At 40.0% G+C, this 25,559-nt stretch overlaps 1 protein-coding gene across 3 annotated transcripts in view; it reads left to right on the top strand.

Annotated features, from left to right (window-relative positions):
- Nucleotides 1–24,998, top strand: part of ube2z (ubiquitin-conjugating enzyme E2Z) — a 37,463-nt gene extending 12,465 nt beyond the window's left edge. For 2 of the 3 annotated variants that reach the window (XM_077555500.1, XM_077555498.1), the window contains 5 exons: nt 18,493–18,680; nt 19,722–19,833; nt 21,273–21,385; nt 21,468–21,558; nt 23,437–24,998. In XM_077555500.1, the coding sequence (XP_077411626.1) occupies nt 18,493–18,680; nt 19,722–19,833; nt 21,273–21,385; nt 21,468–21,558; nt 23,437–23,613 (681 nt within the window). In that variant the 3' untranslated portion in view covers nt 23,614–24,998. The remainder of the gene's footprint in view (nt 1–18,492; nt 18,681–19,721; nt 19,834–21,272; nt 21,386–21,467; nt 21,559–23,436) is intronic. The other variant, XM_077555499.1, reaches the window with a different exon arrangement.
- The last annotated feature ends 561 nt before the right edge of the window (nt 24,999–25,559 follow it).

Below are 25,559 nucleotides of genomic sequence, written 5' to 3'. Positions count from 1 at the left end.
CTGAACAGTTTAAAATTTAAACCACTGGAATCGCTCAAGAAATGTGGAAGTTAACTATAATCAACATCAACTAAAAGTATCTTACTGTCCCTTTAAGAAACATGCACATTCACGCACGCACATTTGACTTGGAGCCGTCACGCGCCCCACATTCCATTGAGATTGCATGAGAGAAGCACCCCTTCAACAAAAGCCTCTCACGACTTAACGGTTGAAGATACATATTCAAGAAATGGCTCGTTAGAACGGCAAGGGTTTGGGGAACACGAGCATGTTCTCATTTTCTTAATCGGATAAAAAATGACCAAATGAGAGCAGGTTGAAAACTTATGATTTATCAGAAATGGAGAGAGGAAGGCGCCTGAAATTAACATGGCAGAGATAGGCGAGTTGGTCCGACTTGTCCGAGCTTAAAGGGAAAATAAAGGTACTAAATGACACCTTAGCCAAATAAAAGTTAGTTTGTCTGAAAGAAGACATTCGTGACTACAAAATGTGAGAATTTGATGTCTAGTGAGCAAAGATTGTGGCCATGGTGACGAGTTGAAGTGACGTCACGCACCCACATTGCATTGAGATTGAATGAGAGACGCGCACCTCAAAGAAGAGCCTCTCACGACTTAATGGTTGAAGATACAGATTCAAGAAAGGGCTCGTTAGAACGGCAAGGGTTTGGGGAACACGAGCATGTTCTCATTTTCTTAATCGGATAAAAAATGACCAAATGAGAGCAGGTTGAAAACTTATGATTTATCAGAAATGGAGAGAGGAAGGCGCCTGAAATTAACATGGCAGAGATAGGCGAGTTGGTCCGACTTGTCCGAGCTTAAAGGGAAAATAAAGGTACTAAATGACACCTTAGCCAAATAAAAGTTAGTTTGTCTGAAAGAAGACACTCGTGACTACAAAATGTGAGAATTTGACGTCTAGTGACAAAAGATTGTGGCCATGGTGACGAGTTGAAGTGAAATTTTTTCAAATACATTATTTGGTTCCCGGCACTGGATGGCTAATTAGCCAACAGAGTGTGTGAGAAAGCTAATTCAGTCACTGTCTTTGAACCCGCACAGGGGGGGAGCTTTCATTCCTTAAAAAAGATTTCGACACTGAGCTAAAGATGGGAAAAATTCCTACAAAATCAGCTAAAATTCGTATCGGTCGGATAACGTATGCGCGCGCAGCGTGTCTTGGAAAAAGGTGCTTGATGTGTGATCTTCTCTTCCCTTTTCCCATTCATTCCCAATTGGGAGTTAATTTGGGAGTTTTTTTGGGAATAGCGTCGCCATGGTAACTGGGAATTCTTAGAAAAATAATAGCGCAGCGAGTCAGATCGAGCCGCATCGTTTGATACCTCATTTGTGCCGGTGCGATGTACGGTACGGGCCGCATTTTAGCGGAAAAATCGCTGGAATAATAAAAAATAAAAAAAATAACTAGAAAAATTCCCGCGGAAATTTTGAATGGGACTGCTGACTCTTTGGTAATGAGCTGAACAGTTTAAAATTTAAACCACTGGAATCGCTCAAGAAATGTGGAAGTTAACCATAATCAACATCAACTAAAATTATCTTACTGTCCATAAAAAAATGTAAATGAGCTGAACAGTTTAAAATTTAAACGACTGGAATCGGTCAAGAAATGTGGAAGTTAACTATAATCAACATCAACTAAAAGTATCTTACTGTCCATAAAAAAATGTAAATGAGCTGAACAGTTTAAAATTTAAACCACTGGAATCGCTCAAGAAATGTGGAAGTTAACTATAATCAACATCAACTAAAAGTATCTTACTGTCCCTTTAAGAAACATGCACATTCACGCACGCACATTTGACTTGGAGCCGTCACGCGCCCCACATTCCATTGAGATTGCATGAGAGAAGCACCCCTTCAACAAAAGCCTCTCACGACTTAACGGTTGAAGATACATATTCAAGAAATGGCTCGTTAGAACGGCAAGGGTTTGGGGAACACGAGCATGTTCTCATTTTCTTAATCGGATAAAAAATGACCAAATGAGAGCAGGTTGAAAACTTATGATTTATCAGAAATGGAGAGAGGAAGGCGCCTGAAATTAACATGGCAGAGATAGGCGAGTTGGTCCGACTTGTCCGAGCTTAAAGGGAAAATAAAGGTACTAAATGACACCTTAGCCAAATAAAAGTTAGTTTGTCTGAAAGAAGACATTCGTGACTACAAAATGTGAGAATTTGATGTCTAGTGAGCAAAGATTGTGGCCATGGTGACGAGTTGAAGTGACGTCACGCACCCACATTGCATTGAGATTGAATGAGAGACGCACACCTCAAAGAAGAGCCTCTCACGACTTAACGGTTGAAGATACAGATTCAAGAAAGGGCTCGTTAGAATGGCAAGGGTTTGGGGAACACGAGCATGTTCTCATTTTCTTAATCGGATAAAAAATGACCAAATGAGAGCAGGTTGAAAACTTATGATTTATCAGAAATGGAGAGAGGAAGGCGCCTGAAATTAACATGGCAGAGATAGGCGAGTTGGTCCGACTTGTCCGAGCTTAAAGGGAAAATAAAGGTACTAAATGACACCTTAGCCAAATAAAAGTTAGTTTGTCTGAAAGAAGACACTCGTGACTACAAAATGTGAGAATTTGACGTCTAGTGACAAAAGATTGTGGCCATGGTGACGAGTTGAAGTGAAATTTTTTCAAATACATTATTTGGTTCCCGGCACTGGATGGCTAATTAGCCAACAGAGTGTGTGAGAAAGCTAATTCAGTCACTGTCTTTGAACCCGCACAGGGGGGGAGCTTTCATTCCTTAAAAAAGATTTCGACACTGAGCTAAAGATGGGAAAAATTCCTACAAAATCAGCTAAAATTCGTATCGGTCGGATAACGTATGCGCGCGCAGCGTGTCTTGGAAAAAGGTGCTTGATGTGTGATCTTCTCTTCCCTTTTCCCATTCATTCCCAATTGGGAGTTAATTTGGGAGTTTTTTGGGAATAGCGTCGCCATGGTAACTGGGAATTCTTAGAAAAATAATAGCGCAGCGAGTCAGATCGAGCCGCATCGTTTGATACCTCATTTGTGCCGGTGCGATGTACGGTACGGGCCGCATTTTAGCGGAAAAATCGCTGGAATAATAAAAAATAAAAAAAATAACTAGAAAAATTCCCGCGGAAATTTTGAATGGGACTGCTGACTCTTTGGTAATGAGCTGAACAGTTTAAAATTTAAACCACTGGAATCGCTCAAGAAATGTGGAAGTTAACCATAATCAACATCAACTAAAATTATCTTACTGTCCATAAAAAAATGTAAATGAGCTGAACAGTTTAAAATTTAAACGACTGGAATCGGTCAAGAAATGTGGAAGTTAACTATAATCAACATCAACTAAAAGTATCTTACTGTCCATAAAAAAATGTAAATGAGCTGAACAGTTTAAAATTTAAACCACTGGAATCGCTCAAGAAATGTGGAAGTTAACTATAATCAACATCAACTAAAAGTATCTTACTGTCCCTTTAAGAAACATGCACATTCACGCACGCACATTTGACTTGGAGCCGTCACGCGCCCCACATTCCATTGAGATTGCATGAGAGAAGCACCCCTTCAACAAAAGCCTCTCACGACTTAACGGTTGAAGATACATATTCAAGAAATGGCTCGTTAGAACGGCAAGGGTTTGGGGAACACGAGCATGTTCTCATTTTCTTAATCGGATAAAAAATGACCAAATGAGAGCAGGTTGAAAACTTATGATTTATCAGAAATGGAGAGAGGAAGGCGCCTGAAATTAACATGGCAGAGATAGGCGAGTTGGTCCGACTTGTCCGAGCTTAAAGGGAAAATAAAGGTACTAAATGACACCTTAGCCAAATAAAAGTTAGTTTGTCTGAAAGAAGACATTCGTGACTACAAAATGTGAGAATTTGATGTCTAGTGAGCAAAGATTGTGGCCATGGTGACGAGTTGAAGTGACGTCACGCACCCACATTGCATTGAGATTGAATGAGAGACGCACACCTCAAAGAAGAGCCTCTCACGACTTAACGGTTGAAGATACAGATTCAAGAAAGGGCTCGTTAGAACGGCAAGGGTTTGGGGAACACGAGCATGTTCTCATTTTCTTAATCGGATAAAAAATGACCAAATGAGAGCAGGTTGAAAACTTATGATTTATCAGAAATGGAGAGAGGAAGGCGCCTGAAATTAACATGGCAGAGATAGGCGAGTTGGTCCGACTTGTCCGAGCTTAAAGGGAAAATAAAGGTACTAAATGACACCTTAGCCAAATAAAAGTTAGTTTGTCTGAAAGAAGACACTCGTGACTACAAAATGTGAGAATTTGACGTCTAGTGACAAAAGATTGTGGCCATGGTGACGAGTTGAAGTGAAATTTTTTCAAATACATTATTTGGTTCCCGGCACTGGATGGCTAATTAGCCAACAGAGTGTGTGAGAAAGCTAATTCAGTCACTGTCTTTGAACCCGCACAGGGGGGGAGCTTTCATTCCTTAAAAAAGATTTCGACACTGAGCTAAAGATGGGAAAAATTCCTACAAAATCAGCTAAAATTCGTATCGGTCGGATAACGTATGCGCGCGCAGCGTGTCTTGGAAAAAGGTGCTTGATGTGTGATCTTCTCTTCCCTTTTCCCATTCATTCCCAATTGGGAGTTAATTTGGGAGTTTTTTGGGAATAGCGTCGCCATGGTAACTGGGAATTCTTAGAAAAATAATAGCGCAGCGAGTCAGATCGAGCCGCATCGTTTGATACCTCATTTGTGCCGGTGCGATGTACGGTACGGGCCGCATTTTAGCGGAAAAATCGCTGGAATAATAAAAAATAAAAAAAATAACTAGAAAAATTCCCGCGGAAATTTTGAATGGGACTGCTGACTCTTTGGTAATGAGCTGAACAGTTTAAAATTTAAACCACTGGAATCGCTCAAGAAATGTGGAAGTTAACCATAATCAACATCAACTAAAATTATCTTACTGTCCATAAAAAAATGTAAATGAGCTGAACAGTTTAAAATTTAAACGACTGGAATCGGTCAAGAAATGTGGAAGTTAACTATAATCAACATCAACTAAAAGTATCTTACTGTCCATAAAAAAATGTAAATGAGCTGAACAGTTTAAAATTTAAACCACTGGAATCGCTCAAGAAATGTGGAAGTTAACTATAATAGACATCAACTAAAAGTATCTTACTGTCCCTTTAAGAAACATGCACATTCACGCACGCACATTTGACTTGGAGCCGTCACGCGCCCCACATTCCATTGAGATTGCATGAGAGAAGCACCCCTTCAACAAAAGCCTCTCACGACTTAACGGTTGAAGATACATATTCAAGAAATGGCTCGTTAGAACGGCAAGGGTTTGGGGAACACGAGCATGTTCTCATTTTCTTAATCGGATAAAAAATGACCAAATGAGAGCAGGTTGAAAACTTATGATTTATCAGAAATGGAGAGAGGAAGGCGCCTGAAATTAACATGGCAGAGATAGGCGAGTTGGTCCGACTTGTCCGAGCTTAAAGGGAAAATAAAGGTACTAAATGACACCTTAGCCAAATAAAAGTTAGTTTGTCTGAAAGAAGACATTCGTGACTACAAAATGTGAGAATTTGATGTCTAGTGAGCAAAGATTGTGGCCATGGTGACGAGTTGAAGTGACGTCACGCACCCACATTGCATTGAGATTGAATGAGAGACGCACACCTCAAAGAAGAGCCTCTCACGACTTAACGGTTGAAGATACAGATTCAAGAAAGGGCTCGTTAGAACGGCAAGGGTTTGGGGAACACGAGCATGTTCTCATTTTCTTAATCGGATAAAAAATGACCAAATGAGAGCAGGTTGAAAACTTATGATTTATCAGAAATGGAGAGAGGAAGGCGCCTGAAATTAACATGGCAGAGATAGGCGAGTTGGTCCGACTTGTCCGAGCTTAAAGGGAAAATAAAGGTACTAAATGACACCTTAGCCAAATAAAAGTTAGTTTGTCTGAAAGAAGACACTCGTGACTACAAAATGTGAGAATTTGACGTCTAGTGACAAAAGATTGTGGCCATGGTGACGAGTTGAAGTGAAATTTTTTCAAATACATTATTTGGTTCCCGGCACTGGATGGCTAATTAGCCAACAGAGTGTGTGAGAAAGCTAATTCAGTCACTGTCTTTGAACCCGCACAGGGGGGGAGCTTTCATTCCTTAAAAAAGATTTCGACACTGAGCTAAAGATGGGAAAAATTCCTACAAAATCAGCTAAAATTCGTATCGGTCGGATAACGTATGCGCGCGCAGCGTGTCTTGGAAAAAGGTGCTTGATGTGTGATCTTCTCTTCCCTTTTCCCATTCATTCCCAATTGGGAGTTAATTTGGGAGTTTTTTGGGAATAGCGTCGCCATGGTAACTGGGAATTCTTAGAAAAATAATAGCGCAGCGAGTCAGATCGAGCCGCATCGTTTGATACCTCATTTGTGCCGGTGCGATGTACGGTACGGGCCGCATTTTAGCGGAAAAATCGCTGGAATAATAAAAAATAAAAAAAATAACTAGAAAAATTCCCGCGGAAATTTTGAATGGGACTGCTGACTCTTTGGTAATGAGCTGAACAGTTTAAAATTTAAACCACTGGAATCGCTCAAGAAATGTGGAAGTTAACCATAATCAACATCAACTAAAATTATCTTACTGTCCATAAAAAAATGTAAATGAGCTGAACAGTTTAAAATTTAAACGACTGGAATCGGTCAAGAAATGTGGAAGTTAACTATAATCAACATCAACTAAAAGTATCTTACTGTCCATAAAAAAATGTAAATGAGCTGAACAGTTTAAAATTTAAACCACTGGAATCGCTCAAGAAATGTGGAAGTTAACTATAATCAACATCAACTAAAAGTATCTTACTGTCCCTTTAAGAAACATGCACATTCACACACGCACATTTGACTTGGAGCCGTCACGCGCCCCACATTCCATTGAGATTGCATGAGAGAAGCACCCCTTCAACAAAAGCCTCTCACGACTTAACGGTTGAAGATACATATTCAAGAAATGGCTCGTTAGAACGGCAAGGGTTTGGGGAACACGAGCATGTTCTCATTTTCTTAATCGGATAAAAAATGACCAAATGAGAGCAGGTTGAAAACTTAAGATTTATCAGAAATGGAGAGAGGAAGGCGCCTGAAATTAACATGGCAGAGATAGGCGAGTTGGTCCGACTTGTCCGAGCTTAAAGGGAAAATAAAGGTACTAAATGACACCTTAGCCAAATAAAAGTTAGTTTGTCTGAAAGAAGACATTCGTGACTACAAAATGTGAGAATTTGATGTCTAGTGAGCAAAGATTGTGGCCATGGTGACGAGTTGAAGTGACGTCACGCACCCACATTGCATTGAGATTGAATGAGAGACGCACACCTCAAAGAAGAGCCTCTCACGACTTAACGGTTGAAGATACAGATTCAAGAAAGGGCTCGTTAGAACGGCAAGGGTTTGGGGAACACGAGCATGTTCTCATTTTCTTAATCGGATAAAAAATGACCAAATGAGAGCAGGTTGAAAACTTATGATTTATCAGAAATGGAGAGAGGAAGGCGCCTGAAATTAACATGGCAGAGATAGGCGAGTTGGTCCGACTTGTCCGAGCTTAAAGGGAAAATAAAGGTACTAAATGACACCTTAGCCAAATAAAAGTTAGTTTGTCTGAAAGAAGACACTCGTGACTACAAAATGTGAGAATTTGACGTCTAGTGACAAAAGATTGTGGCCATGGTGACGAGTTGAAGTGAAATTTTTTCAAATACATTATTTGGTTCCCGGCACTGGATGGCTAATTAGCCAACAGAGTGTGTGAGAAAGCTAATTCAGTCACTGTCTTTGAACCCGCACAGGGGGGGAGCTTTCATTCCTTAAAAAAGATTTCGACACTGAGCTAAAGATGGGAAAAATTCCTACAAAATCAGCTAAAATTCGTATCGGTCGGATAACGTATGCGCGCGCAGCGTGTCTTGGAAAAAGGTGCTTGATGTGTGATCTTCTCTTCCCTTTTCCCATTCATTCCCAATTGGGAGTTAATTTGGGAGTTTTTTGGGAATAGCGTCGCCATGGTAACTGGGAATTCTTAGAAAAATAATAGCGCAGCGAGTCAGATCGAGCCGCATCGTTTGATACCTCATTTGTGCCGGTGCGATGTACGGTACGGGCCGCATTTTAGCGGAAAAATCGCTGGAATAATAAAAAATAAAAAAAATAACTAGAAAAATTCCCGCGGAAATTTTGAATGGGACTGCTGACTCTTTGGTAATGAGCTGAACAGTTTAAAATTTAAACCACTGGAATCGCTCAAGAAATGTGGAAGTTAACCATAATCAACATCAACTAAAATTATCTTACTGTCCATAAAAAAATGTAAATGAGCTGAACAGTTTAAAATTTAAACGACTGGAATCGGTCAAGAAATGTGGAAGTTAACTATAATCAACATCAACTAAAAGTATCTTACTGTCCATAAAAAAATGTAAATGAGCTGAACAGTTTAAAATTTAAACCACTGGAATCGCTCAAGAAATGTGGAAGTTAACTATAATCAACATCAACTAAAAGTATCTTACTGTCCCTTTAAGAAACATGCACATTCACGCACGCACATTTGACTTGGAGCCGTCACGCGCCCCACATTCCATTGAGATTGCATGAGAGAAGCACCCCTTCAACAAAAGCCTCTCACGACTTAACGGTTGAAGATACATATTCAAGAAATGGCTCGTTAGAACGGCAAGGGTTTGGGGAACACGAGCATGTTCTCATTTTCTTAATCGGATAAAAAATGACCAAATGAGAGCAGGTTGAAAACTTAAGATTTATCAGAAATGGAGAGAGGAAGGCGCCTGAAATTAACATGGCAGAGATAGGCGAGTTGGTCCGACTTGTCCGAGCTTAAAGGGAAAATAATGGTACTAAATGACACCTTAGCCAAATAAAAGTTAGTTTGTCTGAAAGAAGACATTCGTGACTACAAAATGTGAGAATTTGATGTCTAGTGAGCAAAGATTGTGGCCATGGTGACGAGTTGAAGTGACGTCACGCACCCACATTGCATTGAGATTGAATGAGAGACGCACACCTCAAAGAAGAGCCTCTCACGACTTAACGGTTGAAGATACAGATTCAAGAAAGGGCTCGTTAGAACGGCAAGGGTTTGGGGAACACGAGCATGTTCTCATTTTCTTAATCGGATAAAAAATGACCAAATGAGAGCAGGTTGAAAACTTATGATTTATCAGAAATGGAGAGAGGAAGGCGCCTGAAATTAACATGGCAGAGATAGGCGAGTTGGTCCGACTTGTCCGAGCTTAAAGGGAAAATAAAGGTACTAAATGACACCTTAACCAAATAAAAGTTAGTTTGTCTGAAAGAAGACACTCGTGACTACAAAATGTGAGAATTTGACGTCTAGTGACAAAAGATTGTGGCCATGGTGACGAGTTGAAGTGAAATTTTTTCAAATACATTATTTGGTTCCCGGCACTGGATGGCTAATTAGCCAACAGAGTGTGTGAGAAAGCTAATTCAGCCACTGTCTTTGAACCCGAACAGGGGGGGGGCTTTCATTCCTTAAAAAAGATTTCGACACTGAGCTAAAGATGGGAAAAATTCCTACAAAATGAGCTAAAATTTGTATCGGTCGGATAACGTATGCGCGCGCAGCGTGTCTTGGAAAAAGGTGCTTGAAGTGTGATTTTTTTCCCATTCATTCCCAATGGGGAGTTAATTTGGGAGTTTTTTGGGAATAGCGTCGCCATGGTAACTGGGAATTCTTAGAAAAATAATAGCGCAGCGAGTCAGATCGAGCCGCATCGTTTGATACCTCATTTGTGCCGGTGCGATGTACGGTACGGGCCGCATTTTAGCGGAAAAATCGCTGGAATAATATATAATAATAATAACGACAAGAAAAATAAACCACTGTCCTAGGTAGAATAACAATATGTGCCTGCTTGCTTCGCAAAGCAGTCCCATAACTAGAAAAATTCCCGCGGAAATTTTGAATGGGACTGCTGACTCTTTGGTAATGAGCTGAACAGTTTAAAATTTAAACCACTGGAATCGCTCAAGAAATGTGGAAGTTAACCATAATCAACATCAACTAAAAGTATCTCACTGTCCCTGAAAATGTATTTTAAAAAATGTAAATGAGCTGAACATTTTAAAATTTAAATGACTGGAATCGGTCAAGAAATGTGGAAGTTAACCATAATCTAAAAATATGTCACTGTCACTTTAAGAGCACATACATTTTTGACTTGGAGACGTCACGCGCCCCACATTCCATTGAGATCGCATGAGAGAAGCACCCCTTGTACAAAAGCCTCTCACGACTTAACGGTTGAAGATACAGATTCAAGAAATGGCTCGTTAGAACGGCAAGGGTTTGGGGAACACGAGCATGTTCTCATTTTCTTAATCGGATAAAAAATGACCAAATGAGAGCAGGTTGAAAACTTATGATTTATCAGAAATGGAGAGAGGAAGGCGCCTGAAATTAACATGTACAAGACAGGCGAATTAGTCCGACTTCTCTTGCTTAAGGTGAAAATAAAGGTACTAAATGACACCTTAGTCAAATAAAAGTTAGTTTGTCTGAAAGAAGACACTCGTGACTACAAAATGTGAGAATTTGACGTCTAGTGACAAAAGATCGTTGCCATGGTGACGAGTTGAAGTGACGTCACGCACCCACATTGCATTGAGATAGAATGAGAGAAGCACCCCTTCAACAAAAGCCTCTCGCGACTTAACGGTTGAAGATACAGATTCAAGAAAGGGCTCGTTAGAACGGCAAGGGTTTGGGGAACACGAGCATGTTCTCATTTTTTTAATCGGATGAAAAATGACCAAATGAGAGCAGGTTGAAAACTTATGATTTATTCGAAATGAAGAGGAAGAAGTCGCCCAAATTAACATGGGAGAGATAGGCGAGAGAGTCCAACTTCTACTCGCTTAAAGGGAAAATAAAGGTACTAAATGACACCTTAACCAAATAAAAGTTAGTTTGTCTGAAAGAAGACACTCGTGACTACAAAATGTGAGAATTTGACGTCTAGTGACAAAAGATTGTGGCAGTGGTGACGAGTTGAAGTGAAATTTTTTCTAATACATTATTTGGTTCCCGGCACTGGATGGCTAATTAGCCAACAGAGTGTGTGAGAAAGCTAATTCAGCCACTGTCTTTGAACCCGAACGGGGGGGGGGGGCTTTCATTCCTTAAAAAAGATTTCGACACTGAGCTAAAGATGGGACAAATTCCTACAAAATGAGCTAAAATTCGTATCGGTCGGATAACGTATGCGCGCGCAGCGTGTCTTGGAAAAAGGTGCTTGAAGTGTGATTTTTTCCCATTCATTCCCAATGGGGAGTTAATTTGGGAGTTTTTTGGGAATAGCGTCGCCAAGGTAACTGGGAATTCTTAGAAAAATAATAGCGCAGCGAGTCAGATCGAGCCGCATCGTTTGATACCTCATTTGTGCCGGTGCGATGTACGGTACGGGCCGCATTTTAGCGGAAAAATCGTGGAATAATATATAATAATAACAACTAGAAAAATTCCCGCGGAAATTTTGAATGGGACTGCTGACTCTTTGGTAATGAGCTGAACAGTTTAAAATTTAAACCACTGGAATCGCTCAAGAAATGTGGAAGTTAACCATAATCAACATCAACTAAAAGTATCTCACTGTCCCTGAAAATGTATTTTAAAAAATGTAAATGAGCTGAACATTTTAAAATTTAAATGACTGGAATCGGTCAAGAAATGTGGAAGTTAACCATAATCTAAAAATATGTCACTGTCACTTTAAGAGCACATACATTTTTGACTTGGAGACGTCACGCGCCCCACATTCCATTGAGATCGCATGAGAGAAGCACCCCTTGTACAAAAGCCTCTCACGACTTAACGGTTGAAGATACAGATTCAAGAAATGGCTCGTTAGAACGGCAAGGGTTTGGGGAACACGAGCATGTTCTCATTTTCTTAATCGGATAAAAAATGACCAAATGAGAGCAGGTTGAAAACTTATGATTTATCAGAAATGGAGAGAGGAAGGCGCCTGAAATTAACATGTACAAGACAGGCGAATTAGTCCGACTTCTCTTGCTTAAGGTGAAAATAAAGGTACTAAATGACACCTTAGCCAAATAAAAGTTAGTTTGTCTGAAAGAAGACACTCGTGACTACAAAATGTGAGAATTTGACGTCTAGTGACAAAAGATCGTTGCCATGGTGACGAGTTGAAGTGACGTCACGCACCCACATTGCATTGAGATTGAATGAGAGAAGCACCCCTTCAACAAAAGCCTCTCGCGACTTAACGGTTGAAGATACAGATTCAAGAAAGGGCTCGTTAGAACGGCAAGGGTTTGGGGAACACGAGCATGTTCTCATTTTCTTAATCGGATAAAAAATGACCAAATGAGAGCAGGTTGAAAACTTATGATTTATCAGAAATGGAGAGAGGAAGGCGCTTGAAATTAACATGGCAGAGATAGGCCAGTTGGTCCGACTTGTCCGAGCTTAAAGGGAAAATAAAGGTACTAAATGACACCTTAACCAAATAAAAGTTAGTTTGTCTGAAAGAAGACACTCGTGACTACAAAATGTGAGAATTTGACGTCTAGTGACAAAAGATTGTGGCAGTGGTGACGAGTTGAAGTGAAATTTTTTCTAATTATGGGACTGCTTTGCGAAGCAAGCAGGCACATATTGTTATTCTACCTAGGACAGTGGTTTATTTTTCTTGTTGTTATTATTATATATTATTCCACGATTTTTCCGCTAAAATGCGGCCCGTACCGTACATCGCACCGGCACAAATGAGGTATCAAACGATGCGGCTCGATCTGACTCGCTGCGCTATTATTTTTCTAAGAATTCCCAGTTACCTTGGCGACGCTATTCCCAAAAAACTCCCAAATTAACTCCCCATTGGGAATGAATGGGAAAAAAATCACACTTCAAGCACCTTTTTCCAAGACACGCTGCGCGCGCATACGTTATCCGACCGATACGAATTTTAGCTCATTTTGTAGGAATTTGTCCCATCTTTAGCTCAGTGTCGAAATCTTTTTTAAGGAATGAAAGCCCCCCCCCCCTGTTCGGGTTCAAAGACAGTAGCTGAATTAGCTTTCTCACACACTCTGTTGGCTAATTAGCCATCCAGTGCCGGGAACCAAATAATGTATTAGAAAAAATTTCACTTCAACTCGTCACCACTGCCACAATCTTTTGTCACTAGACGTCAAATTCTCACATTTTGTAGTCACGAGTGTCTTCTTTCAGACAAACTAACTTTTATTTGGCTAAGGTGTCATTTAGTACCTTTATTTTCCCTTTAAGCGAAGAGAAATTGGACTCTCTCGCCAATCTCTTCCATGTTAATTTGGGTGTTTTTTTCCTCTTCATTTCGGATAAATCATACATTTTCAACCTGCTCTCATTTGGTCATTTTTCATCCGATTAAAAAAATTACAACATGCTCGTGTTCCCCAAACCCTTGCCGTTCTAACAAGCCATTTCTTGAATCTGTATCTTGAAGAGTTAAGTCGTGAGAGGCTTTTGTTCCAGGGGTGCGTCTGTCATACAATCTCAATGGAATGCAACCAATCTTGATGATAGTTGGATCTAGTCTTCTCTCTTTTCCCTGATTGGTTCGTTTTCTGCTTGTCTGTGCTGTGGCCAATGAGAGACGCTTTAATGACACCAATTAGAAGTTTCTCGAGAACCTACTCCTCCCATTTCATCTCGTCTGAGGTAAGTTGCAAGGCAATTGTTTGTAGTCTGGTGAATAATGCTAAATAAGTGTGATTTTGCAAGTTTTCCCCATCCTAAACTACATCACGTTAATACTGGCGATGTATTGAAACGTATTTGATGTGTTTGAACGTTATGTTGCTGTTTTAACAAGATTGGAAAAGTTAAGTGCTAGAGATGGTAGCCTACATGCTAGCTGCACCTGCTAGCGCTAGCAAAGAGCTAGCAGATGTTACATTAAAGTTTTAATGTGCAGTAAAAAAAAACTAAGAAAAGTTTGAGTAGGCTCTAAATCTCAATTGTGTACATCTCTCGTTGCTACAATATACAGTAAGGCTTTTGTCTCGTCTGTCGTCGACGTGGGGGGGGGGGGGGGTTGAGTGGCGTGTCGACGGTGTAGCGAAGCGGCGCCAATGAGGGATTTCGGAGAACATGCTCGTGTTCCCCAAACCCTTGCCGTTCTAACGAGCCCTTTCTTGAATCTGTATCTTCAACCGTTAAGTCGTGAGAGGCTTTTGTACAAGGGGTGCTTCTCTCATGCGATCTCAATGCAATGTGGGTGCGTGACGTCACTTCAACTCGTCACCATGGCAACGATCTTTTGTCACTAGACGTCAAATTCTCACATTTTGTAGTCACGAGTGTCTTCTTTCAGACAAACTAACTTTTATTTGGCTAAGGTGTCATTTAGTACCTTTATTTTCACCTTAAGCAAGAGAAGTCGGACTAATTCGCCTGTCTTGTACATGTTAATTTCAGGCGCCTTCCTCTCTCCATTTCTGATAAATCATAAGTTTTCAACCTGCTCTCATTTGGTCATTTTTTATCCGATTAAGAAAATGAGAACATGCTCGTGTTCCCCAAACCCTTGCCGTTCTAACGAGCCATTTCTTGAATCTGTATCTTCAACCGTTAAGTCGTGAGAGGCTTTTGTACAAGGGGTGCTTCTCTCATGCGATCTCAATGCAATGTGGGGCGCGTGACGGCTCCAAGTCAAAAATGTATGTGCTCTTAAAGTGACAGTGACATATTTTTAGATTATGGTTAACTTCCACATTTCTTGACCGATTCCAGTCATTTAAATTTTAAACTGTTCAGCTCATTTACATTTTTTTAAATACATGTTCAGGGACAGTGAGATACTTTTAGTTGATGTTGATTATGGTTAACTTCCACATTTCTTGAGCGATTCCAGTGGTTTAAATTTTAAACTGTTCAGCTCATTACCAAAGAGTCAGCAGTCCCATTCAAAATTTCCGCGGGAATTTTTCTAGTACATTATTTGGTTCCCGGCACTGGATGGCTAATTAGCCAACAGAGTGTGTGAGAAAGCTAATTCAGCCACTGTCTTTGAACCCGAACAGGGGGGGGGGGGCTTTCATTCCTTAAAAAAGATTTCGACACTGAGCTAAAGATGGGAAAAATTCCTACAAAATGAGCTAAAATTCGTATCGGTCGGATAACGTATGCGCGCGCAGCGTGTCTTGGAAAAAGGTGCTTGAAGTGTGATTTTTTTCCCATTCATTCCCAATGGGGAGTTAATTTGGGAGTTTTTTGGGAATAGCGTCGCCAAGGTAACTGGGAATTCTTAGAAAAATAATAGCGCAGCGAGTCAGATCGAGCCGCATCGTTTGATACCACATTTGTGCCGGTGCGATGTACGGTACGGGCCGCATTTTAGCGGAAAAATCGTGGAATAATATATAATAACTAGAAAAATTCCCGCGGAAATTTTGAATGGGACTGCTGACTCTTTGGTAATGAGCTGAACAGTTTAAAATTTAAACCACTGGAATCGCTCAAGAAATGTGGAAGTTAACCATAATCAACATCAACTAAAAGTATCTCACTGTCCCTGAAAAAGTATTTTAAAAAATGTAAATGAGCTGAACATTTTAAAATTTAAATGACTGGAATCGGTCAAGAAATGTGGAAGTTAACCATAATCTAAAAATATGTCACTGTCACTTTAAGAGCACATACATTTTTGACTTGGAGACGTCACGCGCCCCACATTCCATTGAGATCGCATGAGAGAAGCACCCCTTGTACAAAAGCCTCTCACGACTTAACGGTTGAAGATACAGATTCAAGAAATGGCTCGTTAGAACGGCAAGGGTTTGGGGAACACGAGCATGTTCTCATTTTCTTAATCGGATAAAAAATGACCAAATGAGAGCAGGTTGAAAACTTATGATTTATCAGAAATGGAGAGAGGAAGGCGCCTGAAATTAACATGTACAAGACAGGCGAATTAGTCCGACTTCTCTTGCTTAAGGTGAAAATAAAGGTACTAAATGACACCTTAGTCAAATAAAAGTTAGTTTGTCTGAAAGAAGACACTCGTGACTACAAAATGTGAGAATTTGACGTCTAGTGACAAAAGATCGTTGCCATGGTGACGAGTTGAAGTGACGTCACGCACCCACATTGCATTGAGATAGAATGAGAGAAGCACCCCTTCAACAAAAGCCTCTCGCGACTTAACGGTTGAAGATACAGATTCAAGAAAGGGCTCGTTAGAACGGCAAGGGTTTGGGGAACACGAGCATGTTCTCATTTTTTTAATCGGATGAAAAATGACCAAATGAGAGCAGGTTGAAAACTTATGATTTATTCGAAATGAAGAGGAAGAAGTCGCCCAAATTAACATGGGAGAGATAGGCGAGAGAGTCCAACTTCTACTCGCTTAAAGGGAAAATAAAGGTACTAAATGACACCTTAACCAAATAAAAGTTAGTTTGTCTGAAAGAAGACACTCGTGACTACAAAATGTGAGAATTTGACGTCTAGTGACAAAAGATTGTGGCAGTGGTGACGAGTTGAAGTGAAATTTTTTCTAATACATTATTTGGTTCCCGGCACTGGATGGCTAATTAGCCAACAGAGTGTGTGAGAAAGCTAATTCAGCCACTGTCTTTGAACCCGAACAGGGGGGGGGGGCTTTCATTCCTTAAAAAAGATTTCGACACTGAGCTAAAGATGGGACAAATTCCTACAAAATGAGCTAAAATTCGTATCGGTCGGATAACGTATGCGCGCGCAGCGTGTCTTGGAAAAAGGTGCTTGAAGTGTGATTTTTTCCCATTCATTCCCAATGGGGAGTTAATTTGGGAGTTTTTTGGGAATAGCGTCGCCAAGGTAACTGGGAATTCTTAGAAAAATAATAGCGCAGCGAGTCAGATCGAGCCGCATCGTTTGATACCTCATTTGTGCCGGTGCGATGTACGGTACGGGCCGCATTTTAGCGGAAAAATCGTGGAATAATATATAATAATAACAACAAGAAAAATAAACCACTGTCCTAGGTAGAATAACAATATGTGCCTGCTTGCTTCGCAAAGCAGTCCCATAATAATGACAAGAAAAATAAACCACTGTCCTAGGTAGAATAACAATATGTGCCTGCTTGCTTCGCAAAGCAGTCCCATAACAAGAAAAATAAACCACTGTCCTAGGTAGAATAACAATATGTGCCTGCTTGCTTCGCAAAGCAGTCCCATAATAATAACGACAAGAAAAATAAACCACTGTCCTAGGTAGAATAACAATATGTGCCTGCTTGCTTCGCAAAGCAGTCCCATAATAACAAGAAAAAAAAAATAAACCACTGTCCTAGGTAGAATAACAATATGTGCCCGCGCGGAGCAGCAGCACCCGCAAGCAGTCCCATAATAACGACAAGAAAAATAAACCACTGTCCTAGGTAGAATACTAATATGTGCCTGCTGCTCCGCAAGCAGTCCCATAATAACGACAAAAATAAACCACTGTCCTAGGTAGAATACTAATATGTGCCTGCTTGCTCCGCAAGCAGTCCCATAATAAACCACTGTCCTAGGTAGGATAACAATATGTGCCTGCTTGCTTCGCAAGCAGCAGCTTTGCTGCTGCTTCGCTGCTGCTTTGCTGCTGCTTTGCTGCTGCTTCGCTGCTGCTTGCTCCGCGCGGAGCAGCAGCTGCTCCGCAAGCAGTCCCATAATAAATAAAATAAACCACTCTCCTAGGTAGAATAACAATGTGTGCCTGCTTGCTCCGCAAGCAGTCCCATAATAAACCACTGTCCTAGGTAGAATAACAATATGTGCCTGCTTGCTTCGCAAGCAGTCCCATACTAGAAAATTTCCCGCGGAAATTTTGAATGGGACTGCTGACTCTTTGGTAATGAGCTGAACAGTTTAAAATTTAAACCACTGGAATCGCTCAAGAAATGTGGAAGTTAACCATAATCAACATCAACTAAAAGTATCTCACTGTCCCTGAAAATGTATTTAAAAAAATGTAAATGAGCTGAACAGTTTAAAATTTAAATGACTGGAATCGGTCAAGAAATGTGGAAGTTAACCATAATCTAAAAATATGTCACTGTCTCTTTAAGAACACATTCCATTGAGATTGAATGAGAGACGCACACCTCAAAGAAGAGCCTCCCACGACTTAACTCTTCAATATACAAATTCAAGAAATGGCTCGTTAGAACGGCAAGGGTTTGGGGAACACGAGCATGTTCTCATTTTTTTTATCGGATGAAAAATGACCAAATGAGAGCAGGTTGAAAACGTATGATTTATCAGAAATGAAGAGCGAAAGGCGCCTGAATTTAACATGTAAAAGGCATGTTGTATTTTAACTTGAAGGATTTAGAAGCTCGGTGTATGAAGTATACTTTCTTTTCTTTCTAAGATCCATGCGCTGATCACGGGGCCATTTGACACACCATATGAGGGTGGTTTCTTCCTCTTCCTTTTTCGGTGCCCGCCTGACTATCCCATCCACCCACCACGGGTCAAGCTCATCACCACCGGTCAGAACACTGTCCGGTTCAACCCCAACTTTTACCGGAATGGCAAGGTCTGCCTCAGCATCCTCGGGTGAGTCCCAAATTACTGATTTAATATTTAGTATTCATTTAAAATTCCTAATAATATACAGTAGAACATACCGTATACAGTATATTCTTATGACTCAGTGATGGTAAAGTTATCAAAAAAATTTTTTTTTAGGGATGTTCGATACCACTTTTAGACAGATATGAGTACTCAACTCTTCAGTACTCACTGATACCAAGTGCAGTTAGCATTAGTACTTATGAGACATAAAATTTCCCCCAAGGACAGATAATTTTTTAAAGAATGACCTATATATCCCAATGTAGCAAATTTCCATATAATTGCATGAAATTAACGGCAATTATATTTTTTCAATTTGTTTGTAAGTCATTTTGCATAGAGCCCACAATAAAATGAATAAATAAAAATAAACAAAAAAATTAAATAAACCAGTGGCCAGAAAAAAAGTCCCAATCAAAATATGTGGTTGTAAAACTTCTTTAACCCATTAATGCCTGGAGCGCATGACCACGCTTCTACCATTAAAGCCGGAGAACGAATTTCATTCGTCCCACTTAGGTAGGTGTGACAATCAGTGGTACTTTAACTTTAATTTAACTTTAAAGCCAGGAGAAAGAATCCCTTGTTTTGTTTTGACCAATTCTTGGTCCTTTAGCCGATGAAATGCATCAGAATATACACAAGAGGGTGTCATGGGCCTCATAGCATGTCTTGGAATTTTATTCAAGGCTTTATGGCTGACGCAGATTCGCAGGAGTTATGAAATAAATGACGCGAATAACGATGGTGCGGGAGGAATTCGAATCAGTGTAACATCCACAGTGACATATTGTTAACAAATATGTAGAAGTTTGTAGACGATGTGGATGTTGAAAATTTTGACGTCCGGCTTTGTAACAGAATGGAGGACGAATAATTATTAGTGTGATAACACTCGTGAAGATAAGTGGGTTGATATACTTTAATGGCACCCTCAGAGAATGCACTTTTACACAATTTCGTTGTACCTGTTAAAATGACAAGACATTATTATTAATTTCATGTATGTGCATTGTTGTGCAGAACATGGACAGGCCCAGCATGGAGTCCAGCTCAAAGCATCTCCTCTGTCCTGATTTCCATCCAGTCTCTGATGACAGAGAAACCTTATCACAACGAACCTGGATTTGAACAGGTAGCTGCTGCTTATGGCACAGTTTTGGTCACAGTGTCGCTCCTATCATTAGGCGGATTCGGCAAATGCTAAGGGCGCTCGAGCAAAAAGGGCGCCAGAGAAGGGGATAAGTGTTTGTTTTTTTTATCCCCAAAAGATGTTCCGGCGAGCGCTGCTCATCCACAGATTTACATATAGTATGGAAGCCCTGCGCTCTTCACATCACCATGCCCACGCTTAATCCAGTATTAATATAGATCTGTGATTTGCAAGAGAAGCGCGCATATGTCATTCAAGTCGCCGGATGTAAACGTGATGCTAAGCTAGCCTAGCCCAATGCTAGCCGACCCGAACCCTTATACAACTTTTTTCTTATTATATTTTTATTGTTTTCTTTAGTTAAGAAAATAAAATGAAAACGCTACCATGCTTTCCTGGCTCAAAGTTTAAAAAAAGACCACGGTCAGACTCTTGGGGTGGATACGCAGGCTGATACAGGACAGACGTAATGAATAACCTGGGCTGCTTATGCTGTAGCAAGAAGTGAAGCCGGCGGCGGCCATCTTGCGTTGCCACACTTACAGTGAGTTGACTTTTTCGCTGCATACTTTCCACATTATTTTCTTCCTCGACAGCGAAAATACCGCAGTGTGTGGCGTACGGGTATACCAATAACTATAAAGTAAGTGTGGGAGATGCTCTAAATGCTGATTTCATCAGTAAGAGTGTTAATTAAATGTTCTCTCATAAGATATTTTTCCCGAGTGCTCCTCAGATTGGTCTGCACCATCAGAACCAGTTATCAGAACCATCAACAATGAAATGAAATGAAAGCAAAGCACACAAGAATACTGAGATAATACTTAGAATGGTTGATGCAAACAATGAAGTTTGTTCTTTGCTAGGCTCTCGTTATCCTATATGTATTTATTGTAGTACAATTACGACATTGTGCATATTGCACTGCAACTTGCAGTTTTAAAATTCCAGGGAAGTGAAGGTACCTTGTGCCCTGTTTGAGTTTATGATGAGTATTTTGTGGTTGGTCTAATAAGTTGCGCGGGGTCGGGTTTGTGGTTGCTCTAATAAGTTGAGCGCGTGGGGGCACTGCCAGAAATCCTGCCTAGGGTGCCAAATTGCATAGGAACGCCACTGGTTGCTTAATGTATAGTATAGAAAGTGCCAAACTAAATTATTGCATATCTTATATGGATTGGATAGTGGCCAAGATCTTTTTTTTTAGCTCCCAGTACCGGTATCAGCCTCAAAACTCCCAAATCAGACAGGCTGTACTTCATAAAGTAGAACAACCCAGAAAAAAATGTCTTTGATTGGCATAGTGAAAAAGGGGTATACAGTATCCTTGTTGAATACCTTGTGGTGGCGCAAAAAGGTCAAATTATAGAAACTTTACACACATGTAACATAATAACCTAACAGTGTGTCTTTGTGACTTTCAGGAGAGACATCCAGGTGACAGTAAGAGCTATAACGAGTGTATCCGTCATGAAACCATGAGGGTTGCTGTGTGTGACATGCTGGAGGGCAAGGTTCCCTGTCCTGAAGCTTTGTGGCAAGACTATTTACTTTTACATTTCCTTAGTGCTTCTTTCCACCTTCTCTTCTGACCCCTCCCTGTGTGTGTTCATTTTAAGGAGTGTGATGGAGAAATCCTTCCTAGAATACTATGATTTCTATGAGGGAGTTTGCAAAGAGAGGCTGCATCTACAGGGACAGAACATGAAGGTGACTACTCATATTTAACACACTTTTAATAAAACATACAAGTTTCATTATTTTTAAACAAATTATTGAAATAAACTTTGTCGATATTCTTTTTCTTTTTTTTTTCTTTTTTTTTCCCACCTGTAGGCTATTATTATTATATTTATTATTATTGATTTTGTTTTTGCCAGGGGGGTTGGCAGGGGTGGTCAATTACAATTTTTAGCTATTCGTGGCAGGACTATGTTCCTATTATTGAATACAGTTCCCTTTAATCCATGAGGTCAGCACGTTCCAATAATTTTCACTGGCCCAAAAAGTTGGCATTTTGTTGTTAAAAAAAAAAATCTATAGTTGGCTTTTTTGTGATTCATTGCCCACATACACAAACATGCATTCCACGGACGATAGTGGAGATGAAAGTGTACTGTTTTGTTGAAGTAATTTATTCCCAAATAAATTTGACTCATTTTAATTTCCTTCAGAAACCTTTACAAAACAGACTGATTTTCAAACAGATTTTGACCCTTTCAGGATTGGAATTTTTTAGTTTTTGCTTGTGTGCATTGTTTTAGTCTTTTTGTAGATTTTTTACCCTACCATACAGTAAAACTGTTCTACCTCAGAAAGAACAGGTAATGCCTGGATCAGACAATATTTTAGCTGAGTGTGGTGACATAATACACGATGAATGATTTGGCACACTAAGTCTACCATATTTGGGTTTGTGGATATCTTCCATATAATGTGATACATCAACGAAAGTTAGTGCTAAACTTTTTTTTCCAATTGTGAAAGCAAACACAAGCAATAAAATCAGTATTAGATTTATTATACATAAATGTTTTGATCTTTGATCTAAGAAAAACTCAGATTTCATGGATGCAAAAGTATGTGAACCTCTCACTTAATCAGACATTGAATGTCTGGCTTGCTCTGTTTACATATCAATCAACCATCTGGCCAAATTGTATTGAATGATGATTGCCTTAGCTGAGGGAGGAAGAGCAAAGGAAGAAGAAGAAGGGGAGGGGCGGGGCGCGGCTGAGGATTTGGAAGAAGCGGAAGGCGAGGGACTTTTTAGAATGACTGAACTATATTAGCGTTTGCACGTTGGAGGAGGGGTCACAGATGGGGAAGAACAATGGCGGCATTTGGCCGCCTCTCTGTCTCAGAAGCTTCTGACAATAAATCCTTTGAAGGAAACCTGATTTCACCGATCTCATTGTCTGATTCTGATAATCAACATTATGAACACGCGGAAAACAAGGAACGTTTTCCAACAGGACATAAGTGTTTTTCACATAGCAGTGATGATATAGAATAAGAATATCTTTTATCGTTTGTTCAGAATCAGCTACAGTACTTATCACAAATAACTGTCATGACTTCTCATTAATCCCTGCAGTGTCACCTTTACTCATTTATTAATTTATTTATACAGTCGGACGCTGCTTCGTAGAGTGGGTTCTACTGCGCAAAACTGGACGGTCACTGGATAAATTCTGGGCTTTTTACCGCTCATCAGATGGTTAGTGTCTTTGGGGGTTTATGGAACATTAGGCTGGCCCCGACATTCGACGACTGCGTGATGATTGGATGAGCTGTCTGAGGCGTAAAGAATAAGCTTCCCCTTATTTGAATGACCAGCAACCGCTACTGGTATGTTGTGTAGTATTTTGACCAAGACGCAGCAGGATTTTGTGACAGTATGGCTATAAGTGCCATTGTGAAATACCAAATCTGTCTTGCAGTCTGATCCAGGCACGAAAAAAAACACTGCAGGACGGTATTCTAGTGACAATTTGTAGTGTTTTAATTATTTGTATCGTACAAGGGCAACAACTAAAGATTGTTGGTGACTGAATACATGGAATGTCTTCTGCAAACCCCATACAGGACCCATTTGGAGAAAAGCGAGGTCGTTTTGACTATCAGCGCCTACAGGCTCGACTCAGCGCCATCCATAGACGAATACGGGAGAAACGTGTGATGAATGATCCCAATGACGACTCTGACTCTGAAACCAGCTCCTCTGAGACGGACCCTGACAGCCAGGGTAGCATCCAGCCATGACTCCGTAAAACACAGGCCAAGAAGAGAGGACACTTTTTTTGCTTCAAGAAACAAAAAAAAGGCAGAATGTTTAATGAAACAGTTTCATATTCCATGTTTTATGGTTATTTGGGAAAAAATTTGTGATGGTGTTGCTCTTCAGAAAGTGATCGTGATGCAGCAAGAGAACACCACTATTCAGGAGTCAAAACAATGGCAGATTTACTCTAGCTGTGGATTTGTGCTATGATTTTGTGAATTCATGTTTGGACTGGAAGAGGCTGCGCAGATACATAGTATGTTTTGAGATTAAACATTCCCTTGTGCTTGTTAAAAAAAAAAAGAAAAAGTAAATGACAGTGAATATTTTAAAAAATCTGTTGAAAAGGGTAAAATGAATAGCACGTTGTAATTTAATGATGTCCCTCATATCTATATATTTTTAATTTTAAACTCTCCACTGGAGGAAACGAAAAGCATTAGGCGCTTTGCAGTGGTTAGATATTGAATATTACGTTAAGAGATTTATAGGCTCCAGCACCCCCCGCGACCCTTGTGAGGAAAAGCGGCCAAGAAAATGGATGGATGGATGGATGGATCTAATAAAATTCGGGGAATTTTTCTTTTAAATTGGGAGTGTCATAAACACAAACTATTACGGGTTCTGACATAATTACATTCAACTCTATGATGACGATATTCACTTCATGGCTTGATGCTTGCATTGTCAAAACAGTAGAATTGTCCTTTTTGTGAAGCCCACTTGGTGTTAAAATGAACAAGGCAAGGGAAACAAAAAACGATTCCTGTTCAAATCCTCAAATATAGAGTTAAAATACCGGTTCCTGCAAGGTGTGCAACTGTTTTGTAGTTAATTGGCAGTAAAAGCACAGAGAATGCTTGGTTGTTTCCCTCCTTTGGTTGTCTTAGTGTCGCTTGTGTTTTTTGTTTTTTTTACCCCCTTAGAGTGTAACGCATTTTTTCCCCCCAATGATCAGCATTTGTAATGTTTCAAAATTGAGCTGCACCTCATGAAAAACTTTACGAATTGAATATTTTACAGTCTTAACGTGTACACCTTATGTTCCATTGGCTTCCAATATATCTGCCTTTGTTTCAATAGCTAAGTTTAGGTTAAGAGGGACCTTTTATCAGTGCAATGCACTCTGTTCCTTTGGCTGGGATATGGTTGGGAAAACCTAATGTTTACTTTGAGGCATTTCATTTTGTTATATGGTGCTTTATTGCACAACATATGAATAACAAAAACACATTTTGGGTCTACTGAAGTTGGAAAGGTTATCTAGTGCAAAGCAGTGTTCCTATTAGTGATCCTTTTCAGGTCGTTTGGGATGTTTGTGTTCTAATGGTCTGTAAAACTACAGAATAAACTAAAATGTCTTGGATATATGTTTTAAATGATGCTCTCAAGTACTCTTGCCGTCAGTTCTGATCTGAATAATAGAATAATTTTCATTAGTCGTGAGCACATAGATGATTAGAAGCATGTCAACCAATAGCCCAATGTTCTGGAGTCTGCACATTTCAAGTATGAGTAAAACCTGAAGGTGTGTGCCAATGTTTTTCCGGTGACTCCCAGCTCCACTATTAAGTATGAACAGAAATGCTGCTTCTCTCTATTGTTTATACTGTAGTACCACAAATGCAGTTTTTGGGGTGATGGCCACTTTATTTACAAGTCTTAACAGCTGCGGTCATACCATGCAGAGCTGCTAATCACATCCACTTTTATGCCATTATTAAAAAGTAATCGAGTGCAGTACTGCATGTGAGCAAAATAAGATCTGCCTAAAATAACAGTAATGGGCCTATACACCATTAATAATTTTAGAATTTATACCATGTGTTCCAATAAAAGGGTTATTGCTTGCACTGGTTTATTATGTTAAGTGTTGTTTGGAGGACCAGGAGTAGGCTACTGTATAGGGAAAACAAGAATCTCGTTA

The sequence above is a fragment of the Vanacampus margaritifer genome, chromosome 2 (assembly GCF_051991255.1).
Source record: "Vanacampus margaritifer isolate UIUO_Vmar chromosome 2, RoL_Vmar_1.0, whole genome shotgun sequence".
NCBI classification, from domain to species: domain Eukaryota; kingdom Metazoa; phylum Chordata; class Actinopteri; order Syngnathiformes; family Syngnathidae; genus Vanacampus; species Vanacampus margaritifer.
The sequence above is the reverse complement of the archived record's forward strand: the minus strand, read 5'-3'. Positions and strand labels throughout refer to the sequence as shown.